General features: G+C 39.4%; 1 protein-coding gene across 5 annotated transcripts in view; it reads left to right on the plus strand.

Annotated features, from left to right (window-relative positions):
• Positions 1–12,865, plus strand: part of pdcl (phosducin-like) — a 31,196-nt gene extending 18,331 nt beyond the window's left edge. For 2 of the 5 annotated variants that reach the window (XM_085965729.1, XM_085965727.1), the window contains exons 2-4: positions 6,542–6,742; positions 10,075–10,256; positions 10,845–12,865. In XM_085965729.1, the coding sequence (XP_085821855.1) occupies positions 6,580–6,742; positions 10,075–10,256; positions 10,845–11,393 (894 nt within the window). In that variant the 5' untranslated portion in view covers positions 6,542–6,579 and the 3' untranslated portion in view covers positions 11,394–12,865. Of the gene's footprint in view, positions 1–1,246; positions 1,319–1,354; positions 1,465–5,332; positions 5,355–6,541; positions 6,743–10,074; positions 10,257–10,844 lie in introns of those variants that run through there. The other 3 variants (XM_085965730.1, XM_085965728.1, XM_085965731.1) reach the window with 3 other exon arrangements.
• Positions 12,866–13,406: the final 541 nt, after the last annotated feature.

The raw sequence follows: 13,406 nt of genomic DNA on the forward strand, positions 1-13,406 counted from the left end.
AAAATAATGGACAGAGGGATTTTATATGTTAATTTTTAGTGTAATTTCAAGTTAAAAGATGTAATTGGAGTTCCTTCATATCTAGTTTCTCTCAATTTGCTCCCGTCTTACAACTTTATTGTGTAGCATGCTTTTTAAAAGTTGTTTAGCAGTGCCTTCACTGACGATCTGGGACTTCAGGACAACGAAACAATTATCTGAACAGTTACCTTGCCCCTCCCTGGGTATAATTGCATTCATGTTGTTTCTCAGTAAATAGCAAATCCAAAGTATGCTGGTTTTGGGATAATCAGAGTGCTGACTGAGATAAATCGGCCAAATTGTAAGAGTGCCCCTCAATCCTGGTAATGGTAAAATCGACTGAACCAGCTGTTGTGTACGGCTTCAATTTAACCCTATGTAGAAAGGCTGGTGCAGTCTTTAATCCAAAAACATAACAATTGCAATCTGTAAACGTATTCCCAGAATAATTAATTCATTAATTGTTTCATTATATGCCTTTCTCTACTTTTTACATTTCACATTGGAGTCTTGCCTGTTTTGAAGTAAAATATCTTGACCACTGAAGGAGACGAAACTGATGATGCTGGCAGAATGGCTAAATTCAGGGATTTTAATTTTTCCTTTCTACATCCTATTTAGCTTTCCAGCCTCATTGACATGCAATAGGTCAGTAAAGATGGGTACAGGATAGCTGTGTCCCTATTTCCACATTCTTGTAGTTAAAGGCTTGTGTGTACATCAGGCATTTCTGCTGTGTAGATTTAGATGTGGAATTGACTCCTTGCTAAAGATGGTTCCTAAAGGTTGTGAACCTATCTTCTGGGATTGCTGTACACATGCACAGGGAGCAAATTACATTTTCTGTTTGCTACTTATATGCCTAGTCACCTGTTTTTACTATTTCTTCCTCTTAAGTGTTTGGAACAAGTCTTACACTAACACTGTGAAATGTATGCTGAGATTTATTAAATTATCTTTTTGTATAATTGCTCACCTGCATTATAGTCCCAAAACAGGTTTGCAGGTGCTTGGTGTAAAGGATAGCTTAAAATATTAAAATACTTTGGGAACATTTGTTTATGGCTGTATTTCTACGCATTGAGTGCTGGAAATTAAGCTCCACGCCACTGATTTGCATCACATGCTACTCGTGGACCAATTAAATGCATCTGTTACAGATGTGTGCGCATCTGTATTTAAATATTTTCCATCAAAACAAAAAAGGTGGAAATGTTTTATTTATAGGGATGCGGGGAGTGATGTGTTTTTGTCGTTGGTGCTCCAATTAGAATCTTGTGGATTTGAGGAAAAAAAGGTAAGCCCATGTCACAAGTGGCTGCGCAGTTGACTCCTAACCAGATTGTTTTGTGGTTGAATACCAGGGTTTTATTTCAGTCCAACTTGCTGCGCTTCTGACTCACTGAGCTACCTCGGCAAGTGCTGTGGCAATTGAGAATTGAGGTAATAGAAGGCTTTTATTGTTTTTTGACTAAATACTATAGAAAAGAAGGTTTTAAAATGCTTGCTGTTAAGTTTTTTTTTAAGTTGCTTTTTGACCCATGTTATACTGTTGAGATTGGTAGTTGCAGACTACAATATGCAATTAGTTTGTTAAACTGCTGCAAATCATATAATCAGTGCCAGAAGAAAGCTCCATAGAGGCATACTAACATGCTTGGGTAGGTTGGATTGCTGGGTTAGTATATGTTCATCTGATTGAGGGAGTGATAGATGCTATTTCTTTCATCCGATACAACATTACGCTGAGGCTTTTTCCAACAAAGGTATAGTACTGTTGTACATGGAGCAGGTGTTATAGTACCTTTGAATCTGGCAATTATTCCAGTGGTATTGATGTAGTACTGCATACATTTCACTAACCTCTTCTGTTAGCTATATGCTCTAACATCCTTTGTAATTTTCAGCCAAGTTTTTGATCTGTTTTGCCTGTTTGGTATCTTGGGAAGTGGCAGATCTTTGTCTATTGCAGACTGAGCTATAGTCAGATGTTGAACATCTTTGTTAATAAGGGCCTTCCATTCGAGAAGTAAGTCACCTATTAGAAGCAGCACAAGTGTAGAGAAAGATGAGAACAAAATACAAACTATAAAGTAAGAAAATAAACTATTTCAAAAGTGTCAAAGGGCTTAGGTAGGCATTCAGTAGCCTCTAGGTCAGAATTGTGAAGTCTGGAAAGTCCTCCTGGTCGACCAGCCTGAAATGAGCAGCCATTCAGTAGGTGCGTGGCATCCTAAACGGCCCCACAGCTACAGGGAGGGCTGTTCCTGAGTCTCCAGGTGTGGTCATTTGCCGCACACCTTGCCACCCCACATCTAAAATGGTTGAGCTTGTACTGGAGAGCAATTAAATACTTTTGAAGTGTAGTCAGTAGGAAACGTAGCAGCCAATTTGTGCATCGCAAGGTCCCACAAACAGCAATTAAATAAATGATCAGATAATCTGTTTTAGTTGAAGGATTATGTTGGCCAGGACAGTGGGGGGGAAAAAATGCCCTGTTCCTCATCGAATATTGCCAAAGGTTCTCTCGGAGCAGAGGGGATCTCGGATTAATGTCTTATCCAAAAGGCACCTCTGACAGTACAGTGCTCCCTCAGCACTGCACTGAAGTGCCAGGCTAGATTATGTACTCTAGTCTCTGGGGTGAGCTTAAACCCATGATCTTCTGAGTCGGTCGCAAGAGTGCTACCACAAAGCCAATGATGACGACATGAAGTGAGGTTAGAGGATGGGGAATAATTGAACTATTATTATATTTCCATATGAGTCATTTTATATGTATATTTTCATAAAGTCATTATTGTATTTCCATATGCCCACACCCATAATGGAGACTGCCCATGGAAATCCACCATACTGCAGTCATAAGATGATGAAATAGTTGCTTCATAATTCAGAGGTTCTAGGGTCAAGCACCAAAGATGTTTGCCACTTCAATCCAGCAGCTAGTAATGGGTTTCTGCCAATAGGTTGGACAAAGTGCATCTTTTACAGAATGGAGGAGGAGGAAAAGTAACGGGTGCATTTTATCTCCAGAACATGCTGGCCTTTGATTAAAATAACAATAAGATATAATTCTAATTATCTTTATATAAGCAAAGGTACTGCAGTGTAGGCCCAGCCTGGCAATTAATTTTGAGAAGAGCTAGGAGTACAAATCCTAACAATCCATAGGTGGGAGAGTGCAGATCCAAACAAAGAAATAACTGAATTTAACAATCAGTGCCATTCAGATAATTACTAGAAGCAGCAGAGGGTTTTTTAACGCCATCTCGGGACTAATTTGCTGGAGATTTGACTTTTTCCTGAGGAACAGTAACACCCACATAGCTATTGTACAGATTGAGTTGCGATCTGCATTTGGGAAAGAGGGAGGAAGGCTCCTATGTGGCGTTTCATTTTAATTGCATTTTTGCTGCAGAATTGTGAATATGTAATTCTAGATACAGTACTTAAACTGAACATTTACAAACATAATGCGCATCTTTATTATGCATAATAGCTTTTTGGTGTAGCATGTGGGGTAATTTACTTCTGAAACCACATGACGTCTGTATTGTAAGAGGGCTGTGGCTGTTCATTGTGTTCTAATGAACTCTACACGTGTAATGGACCACCAGGACTAAAGGACTTAATCCTCTATAAACATAAATAGTTTTGTGGATAAATACATCACCTAGTGTGGTACAGATCATAAAGACCAACATGGTCCCAGATTCGAGTCTGTCTATCCACATGACATGAATATAAGTGTCAACTGGCAGAGGGGAGAGTGCGATGATGCAATCTTGTTTGCATCTGTGACAAAATAAGTGTTTATCTTTGCACGGTTCCTGTCAGTCATCGTAACCAGTCTCTTGACGCTGCATCATTTGTTTTCATCTAAATACATCACCCCTTATCTGAAAACTTCTGCGTGGGTTACATTGAGAAAATGTAAAACAAAAATCGGACCCATATATTCTACACGTCTGATTATTTTCTTGGGGGAGTTGGGGGGAGGGGCAGTTGATGGTCATGGACTAACACGGAGATCGAGTATCCGCTTTGGGCGCGGTCGGGATTTGCACCCCTTTTGAGAAGTTTTTTTTCCCGCTCAAACTCATTTGCACATAGTCGAACACACAGTCTGCCACGGACTCACGCAGTTGGGCAGCATTTTAAAACATAATTTTAAAAAAAAAATCAAAGTTTTGCTTTAAAAAGAATTCCTTGATCTATTTAAAGAGTGCTAACTTAGTGCAGTTTGATTAATACAGCTGAAAATGGGTTTATCACAAAAAATAAGCATTTTACATCTGTCAGTCCACCACCTGTGTGTAACCTGATTTAAAATTACTGAAAGTTACATTAAAAAAAAAAATATGCAGAAGCATTTGCTAGTTACATTGGGGTACAGTGGTCAGTTTCTTAGTAAAAACAAAAAAAATTACATTCAATAGCTTTTAAAACATGCCTATTAGTATCTTTGCACCCTACAGTCTTGGCTGTGGCTCAGTGGGTAGCACGCTCACCTCCTGAGTCAGAAGGTTCTGGGTTCAAGCCCCACTCCGGAGACTTGAGCACAAAAATCTAGGCTGACACTCGGTGCAGTGCTGAGGGAGCGCTGCACTGTCGGATGAGATGTTAAACCGAGGCCCCATCTGCGCCCTCAGGTGGATGTAAATGATCCCACGGCACTATTTCGAAGAGCAGGGAGTTATCCCTGGTGTCCTGGCCAATATTTATCCCTCACAACATCGTTAAAAAACAGATTATCTGGGCATTACCACATTGCTGTTTGTGGGAGTTTGCTGTGTGCAAATTGGCTGCTGCATTTCCTACATTACAACAGTGACTGCACTCCAAAAGTACTTCATTGGTTGTAAAGTGCTTTGGGACGTCCTGAGGTTGTGAGAGGTGCTATATAAATGCAAGTCTTTCAAAAGATCCAGCTTAATTTTTAGAGCCTCCTCGAAGGCCTGCAAACGAACGCAATTAACGGAATCACACAATGTTGATTAATTCATTCTGGGGGCACGGCCAGTTTTGTGGACGGGGCCGGCCTTTAGCACGATGTTTAAACTAGTGCAAAAGATTGTGGAAACTCGATTTGCACTGAATGTAATTTGCGCTTAAAATTCCGCAATCTTTTGCCCGAGTTATGCCAATTTTGGGTGAATTGCGCTGAAGAAACCAGCGCAACCGAACGGAAACTTTACCCCTTATTTAAGTGGACCCAACTGCATATTGCGTTAGCAGCTAAGTGGCGAGCGAGTATCCTGCCTCCAGTTTGGTTCTTGAATTATTTAGTGTTGCACTAGGAATTTTGAGGTAACACGCTTATAAGATGGGTAAGCTATTTTAATTTAATTTTTAAATATTTGTTAAAGAAAAAGAAGGGGCTTACAGTTGTAGATTGCTGGCATCATTCAGGGAGATCCCAGTTTGTAGTGGTTGATGATTAGGTGTGATTTTCAGGCTGTGAGGATAGTGGAGACCAGGGGAGGATGGATCTAAAACTAGGGGCTGAATTTTAATTGTCATATATTTATCTTTATCTCGGTGTTTTAGGCGGGTGGGTTTGTCATTTTCTTTTGGGAATCTTGCAGAAGTATAATCAGCAAATGTGAAACTTGGTTGCATAGCACCTCTTCTAACAGCTATGGTCCGATTAAAGCCGCACCCGTAAATAGCTACTCTTCTGCAGTCTATAGTGATCACTCTCGTGTTGGGTTCTACTTGCTAGCGTGCTTGCTGAAGAACGTGTTGTATTTAAAGCGCTTTCTGTTGGTGCGAGTGTTATTTAGCTGTGCACTTGGTGTGTTATACCAAATATGTGCCCATAGTACTTTCTGATCTCTAAAGAAAGCAAGTTATTAATTAGATCTTTTATTGACAGCATTGAGAAACACTTCCAGAAATCATTTTGATTCAAAATTGTGGTTTATAGTGGGTGATGTATGGAGAGCAAAGATATAAACTTAGTTTCATTATTACTTCACAGTCATGGTTAACAATGATGGAACTGATTTATAAGACGAAAAATATGGTGCATGTGTAAACATTAACAAAAAACTTAATTGGTTCCGTCTTCTGCAATCCTATTTGTGACAATTAGCATGTTTGCAATAGTTTTCAATATTTTCCAAGTTTCTGTAGCCTGGATGCAATAAGTTACATGTCACACAGTACTCTAATTAAAATAGTGAACACTGAAACTCCATGATCCCCACAAGAACAATTGTTTCTATTCATTTTTTTAAATATAAAAAAGATTATTGCTGGCTGCTAACAGCAACCTCTTTCTAACCTGACAAAATTGAACTATTGAGTTTATTAAACTGAAGACTGGAATGGAACACAAGTTTAATAATAAAAATTGTAAGAATTCAACTTACTAAATAATAAATGCCTCTTTTTTGAATGTTGAAATGGGTTGTTCTATCAGGAAGATGATAGAAGGAGCATCAATTTTTTTAAACAAATTTGTGTCCTAAGTTATATTAATATGGTGTTTTAATCTCTCGTTCTCTTCTAGTTAATTTTTGACTTCTTTGGTCTGAATTACTCGTTACAATGACTACTTTGGATGATAAGATCCTTGGAGAAAAGCTCCAGTACTATTACAGCAGCAGTGAGGATGAAGACAGTGATCGTGATGAGAATGAACAAAAGACCATCAAAAATTCTGGGATTTCTGTGGGTGCAGAAGTCCGAGAACGTAGTGCTGTTAACACAGGTACTGGATGAGAAATTTAAATGGAAAATAGGAAACGTTTGACGGTATCAAAATATTTAAGACTTGTTGGTTGAAGGATTCATTTAAAAATCTTTCAAACGCTTTGTTATATCCCATGCAGGAAGATTAAACACCAAAGAATTGTGATACCAGATTATTTTCAAAAAAAGTAGTTTAAACGTGGTTGTCACTCCTCTAGTAACTTAAAACAGAATGCTAAATTTCCAGGGAAAGATTTTCTCTCTTCACTACTTGCAGCAAAATGGTAAACATGAATAAGGGGCTGCTCTTTCAAAACTGAGATGAGGAGAAACTTCTTCACTGAGGGTGGTAGGTTTGTGGAATTTGCTGCCCCAGAAAGCTGTGGAAGCTACATCATTAAATAAATTTAAAACAGAAATAGATAGTTTCCTAGAAGTAAAGGGAATTAAGGGTTACGGGGAGCAGGCAGGAAATTGGACATGAGTCTAGGTTCAGAATGGTCATGGCCCTGTGGGTAGTGGAGCGGGCCCAGGGGCCGTGTAGCCTGATCCTGCTCCTACTTCTTGTGTTCTAATTCTGTGTTAGATTTCAGGAGATGGTTTTATTCCTGTTCCTGGCTGGGGTGGAGATCGCCTTTACAGAAGGTAAGTACTGTAGAAAATATAGGGACAGGGTGATCTCCTGGACGAGTTTCGATCGCCTGGATGGGTCGGAGAGGAATTTCCCAGATTTTTTCTCCCAAATTGGCCATTGGGTTTTTTATCTGGTTTTTCGCCTCTCCCGGGAGATCACATGGGCTCGGATGGAGGGAGAGTGATAGAAGATTTGAGGTTAGGATCAGATCAGCCATGATCTTATTGAATGGTGGAGCAGACTCGAGGGGCCGATTGGCCTACTCCTGCTCCTATTTCTTATGTTCTTATGAATATACAGAACACAAAAGCAAAATGCTGCGGATGCTGGAAATCTGAAATAAAAACAGAGAATGTTGGAAATGCTCAGCAGGTCAGGCAGCATCTGGAGATGGACAAAGTTAACGTTTCAGGTCGATGACCTTTCATCAGTTCTGATGATGCATATTCAAAGGCATTGGGAAGTTAAAGGAGGTTGGAGTTAGGGTGGCAGTTAGTGAGGACAGAGGGCTGGCGGGTGTTTTTTTGAGGGGGTGATTGAAGGGGATTTTGAAAGGGAGGTGGTCATTGTCTGAGGCGAGGAGACCATTTGCAATGTCATAGCACAAGGGTTAGGAAGGGAAGTTGGGTGGCCAGGAGTTCAATGGGAAAATGGTATCAAAGGTGGAGGAATAGTTGAACAAGTTAATAGCAGCTGAGGTATCGTGATGGATGGGCCAAACGTTGGTCAGGAGTTTTGAGTGCAGTTTAGTGTTTTTTTTTTTCCCAGGGGCAGGTGAAGAATGAAGTGTGGTTGAAAGGGTAGGTGGGATCTGTGTGGTGAGAGATACAGTAAGTGGTCGGGGATATCCTTGTCTATGATCGAGACCATGGGGATAGAGAGGCCATGGGAGATGGCAAGGTCAAGGGGGTGACTGAATCTGGGTAAGCGAGTTTATATGAGAGAAAGATTTAAAGAGAACCAGGGTGTGGTGAATTCAGAGCGGGTATTTACACAGGCTCGGTTCAGAGCAGTGCAAGTCAGTAACTTTGTTATACTGCTGCCTCCGAGCCCCACACCAGGCAAAGCAGAGTTCTGTCAGCATACTAAAACTATAGAACTCTGAGGAAGCCAAGTCTTTAATTCTTAATAAAACTGACTGCGCTTTTGACATTAAAAATATAACGACGGTCCAGCGGACTGCCTGGCAAGTTAGAAAATCATAGATAATTACAGCACGGAAGGAGGCCATTCAGCCCATTGTATCTGTGCCAGCTTATTGCTAGAGCAGTCCAGAACTAATCCTACAACTCTGTGTGCTCTCTCTCTCAGCTCTGTATCTTCCTTTGCTTCAAATGTTTACTCCTTAAAAGATGCAATAACCTCTGTAACTTTAAAGCTTAAAAAGTTTGCTCTGCCCTGGTTGCAGTTAGCTAGTGCTAATTAGGAGAGTACAGGAAACTTTGTTATATCCGGCACCGACAGGACCGTGCTGTTGCCGATCTATCAAAACTGTTGGACATACCAGCGTTAATGTTGAAGCATACGGAAATTTTCAGCTCCGTATCTGGCAACAAACACTGTTGCTTAGCAACAGCTTGTAAACAGTCGGCCGTACCTTAGAAGCATCTCTGTAGCTTAGCAACAGCTTCAGAGAGACTTTGCAGAGCCTGACTTTTGGAGAAAAAAAAGCCACGAGAAGAAAAAAAACCTAACAAAACGGCTCCTGATTTCTGCTGGTAGATCGAGGTTTCCGGACATACAACCTCCGGATAAACCAAAGTTTCCTGTACCTCCCTGAGCTGGTCTCACTGCCTCTGATAAACAGAAGAACGCACTAAGGTAGAATTGTACTGCCGTAGGTGTGACCCAAGCAATGTGAGACTAACATCACTTTAAAAAATGCTGAGAGCACTGCAGTTATACTGCAGACTCCACATTGACTCGACGTGATTCTTACTTTGAATCGACAAAATCTGCGGTGCAAGTGATCCACGAGTTTTATGCATTTCTTGTAAATAACTTTGATTAAGATAGTTTCACAATGCTCCCAAATCTGTGTCTCAGGTTGGTGCTCACAGCTGTGAAACTCTGAAATCCTTGCTGTAACATCATTCACTGTTGATGCAGAATTTGATAATTAAACACAATGTACCGACATGAGCTTCTTATGCCCGCAATCAAAACAGCCTTTTCATTATGAATCCAAAACATTGTAACTTGCATGTTTGTTTTGTGTTTGATTTAAAAATAGCATGTTTAAAAATACAAATTTTATTAATTTTTTGAGTGTTGCAGTGCACCTCTTGAGCCTATAGTCAAATAATAAATGGATATCAACAAACCATGTCATTATTGGATACCACTGCAGTTCATTGTTTCTCATTGAAGTACATCAGGCTGAGTTTATTTTGCAAAGAGGTAGAATAAATTTACAAATTAATGAAATGTACAACCCTGGAGTTCTTTAAAACATGCTTGTATTATAATTTGTAATGGTCTTCGATTAGATACTAAGCTAAAATGAATTTTCAAAGCTACTTGTGAAATGGATTCATTAACCTCCTGTAATAATGGAGCAGCATTTGAGCATACAAGGGTGAACATTACACTTTTTTTCGACACACTTCATAAATTGTGAACGTTATGCACTGTAACATTCGCATCGGACTTGCTGTCCAGCGGGGGCTTTTTGTTGTTGTTCGGAATCACCACTGTGTTGGTTCCTCCGTGTGCAGGCCCGAAAGGAGTGATAAACGACTGGCGCCGGTTCAAGCAACTCGAAACAGAGCAGCGTGCAGAGCAGTGCCGGGAGGTGCAGAGACTCATCAAGCAACTCTCGATGAATTGTAGGTCTCACTTGGATGAGGAGAAAGAACAGCAGAAGCAGAAAGTGCTCCAGGAGAAAATCAATGGAAAGGTTAATGTTTATGCTGTGTAACTTGCCAGTGTGGAAAAACAAGGCTGCGGAAATATTAAATATTTAAAAAAAAAAAAAAATAGAATTGGGTGGAAACTCAAACATTAATGCACAGAAATTTCGCCAAAATGAAATACTTATTGTAGAAGATCACTGTACACCAAAATCTGATTAAAACGGGCTTCACTAGATCGTCCCATTTTTAATTTTAGATCAACTTGACTAAAGTAAAATACTGCAGATGCTGGAAATCCGAAATAACAATAGGAAATGCTGGAAACATTCAGCAGGTCAGGCAGCATCGTGAAGAGAGAAGCAGGGTTAACGTTTCAGGTGACCCTTCGTTAGAACTAAAGTAAAATGCACCCAATGGCAACAGAAACGTTCTTAGTTTGTAAAAAAAAAAATTCTTAATTTTAAAGTTCCTTGCGTGTGAATTGTAGATACTAATTCTGAACATTGATGCTAATGTGGTTGTTGAAACCAGAAAGTAACTGAAATTAGTGAGAAATGCGTATTGTAATCTCCTGAATTTGTTAAGCAGTACACAAATTCAAATCTAACCTTTTTTGCTGAATTATGTTGTAGATGACAATAAAAGAGTGCAACATGTTGCATGAAAGGGATGATGAAGAGTTTTTGGAGCAGTACAGGAAGCAGCGAATGGAAGAGATGAGGGAACATCTGTACAGTGGAAAGCGTTTTGAAGAGATCTATGAGCTGAACAGCTCACAGGCCTTCCTGGACACAATCGACAAAGAGGAAAAGAATACTCTCATAATGGTACACATCTATGAAGATGGCCTCCCTGGGTGTGAAGCCATGAATGGGTGTCTGATCTGTCTGGCCACCGAGTACCCAGTTGTGAAATTCTGCAAAGTCCGTAGTTCTGTCATTGGAGCCAGTGCCAGGTTCACTGGTAATGCTTTACCTGCTCTGCTAGTCTACAAATGTGGGGATTTGATTGGCAACTTTGTGCGCATCACTGACCAACTTGGATATGACTTTTTTGCAGTGGATTTGGAGGCATTTTTGTGTGAGTACGGTGTACTGCCAGAAAAAGATGTGGTGTCGCCCACATCCATTCAGAATGCTTCCGTGTCTCATAGTGATGATAGTGATCTGGACGTTGACTGACAGCAAAGAGCTTCTTCCTTATGATTTAGTAGTTCAGGACGGTCACCATTGAGGCTTAGTTTGTTTCTAGAGCAAATTCAAAGTAAATTACCCTTTTTAGAAAGTGAACAGCTACCAGTACCTAAATTTATTATATGAACTATTGTTTTGAGGTGGCGCCTGTTTTTAATTTTACATCGCTAAGAATGAGCTGATGCATGTTAATCAGGCCAGCATACGTTTTTTTTTGCCCAAGTAATTTTTAGCCTCTGCCGGTGGTCTTGTAATTTTAGACATATCATAATTCCATTTTTCTTCCTGCGAACAGCACCCCTCCCTCCCTCAGTCACACATCACAGCTGTCATTGATAACAGAACAACTTGAATCATTCCAATGTGTTGACTAGGAAATATTTGCTTTGGAGTGGCTCTAAGTTGTCATTGGGAATGTTATTTACAATAAAACTAACAGTCAAGCTATGCATTTGTTGAAGCTATGCTAAACACAGTTAGATTCATACTGATGATTGCAAATAATAAAAATCTGACAGCATGCTTAGTTTATGGCCACCTAAATATATCTACTGAAGGGTATATTTTACTGTAGCACTGTATATAATTTCCTTTATATTCTACATGTTTTTTCCAAATGTGACTTTTCTGAAACTTTCTAACAATAAAATAGTCTGCTTTCCTGTTCTTTCTTGAAGTTTTTAGTCCTTTGTAATTATACCAGAATGGTACAGATGAAGCCACTTTTTCTAACAAATTCTTAGATGGGATCTGGATCTATCAATAGCTCTCGGCCACTTGCACTGCTAAAGACTGCGATGCCCAGCAGTTGAGGGGACTCCGTGAATCTCGTTCTGGTTTTACTTTATTATATTGCTACCTCCTTCGTCCCTTTTTATTTATGTAAGTTTCCGGATGCTTTCATGCAATACTATAATTTGTAATGAATTTAGTTTGTGGACTGCTTCATATAAAAGCAAATAGTTTACATTCATCCTAAACTTGAAGAAATGCAAGCGTTCTGTTTTTTAATTATATCTACATGCAGAAATTGATCCATCTTAATTTCTTTCTATTAGCTATTGTGAAGCATGATTGTTAATGCTAAGTTGCATTATTTGCATGAAGTTTGTTTAAGTAAGCACCAAAGTTACATGTACAATATACGTAGCACTTAAGTGTTAAGGTGCCTCATTAGCATGGTAGCTAACAGATTTTATAGGCAGTTTTGAAGAGTTGATGTTTGCGTGCTTAGCATTTGTTAGGACCTTGTCTTGTAGAACCGTAACTGCATATTGATAAGTTTAAAATGTCCAAATTGATGGGTAGTTATTGTGTAATGTCTAACATCGCAGCAACTTGTAATATTGCTTCCTGTGAATGAGTGCACTGTTTTTAATAGTTCCAATTACAAAGGAAAAGAAATGTACCTCTTTGTTTTTCCATTGTCTCCTGATCTAATAAAAAAAAACTAGCAATGATCGGATTGTGTTTTCATTTACTATAATTTGAGCACTCCTCAAGGTAGGTTTTCAGCCTCTCTCTATTTTTCTCTAGTCAACTGCACTGGCCCTGTTTTATCAAATGAGTCTTGTACATTACCCATTGACATGAAATGGTTTAGTGTTTTTTCCCTAACCAATTTTTCTTTCCCTTTTTCATTTCTCATTTGGAAGCATTAACTTCTTCATGGGGTGCAATTCCATTGGCCCTTCTAGGATACCGTGCCCAGCTGCAGATCGAGGTGTGGTCCTTGATTGGTGTATCGGCAGGCTGACCATTGCTCAACTCTACTAGAGCTCACTTTAGCTGTGCTTTGAGATGGTTAACTATTTGATGTACTGGACAAATGTATGACAGCCAATTGATAAGTTATATAATTAACTACGTCACTGATGACACTTGTCATATATGTTAAGTTTTATAATTGCTATTTTGAGAATTCAATCTGCCAATGAGTTAATATTTCTCTGGTATGATGGTCAGTTCAAAAAGTGCTCAATATTCAGGAAGCTCTACAGA

The sequence above is a fragment of the Somniosus microcephalus genome, chromosome 23, assembly GCF_052327205.1.
Source record: "Somniosus microcephalus isolate GS21.2 chromosome 23, FLI_Smic_1.0, whole genome shotgun sequence".
Classification (NCBI taxonomy): Eukaryota; Metazoa; Chordata; class Chondrichthyes; order Squaliformes; family Somniosidae; genus Somniosus; species Somniosus microcephalus.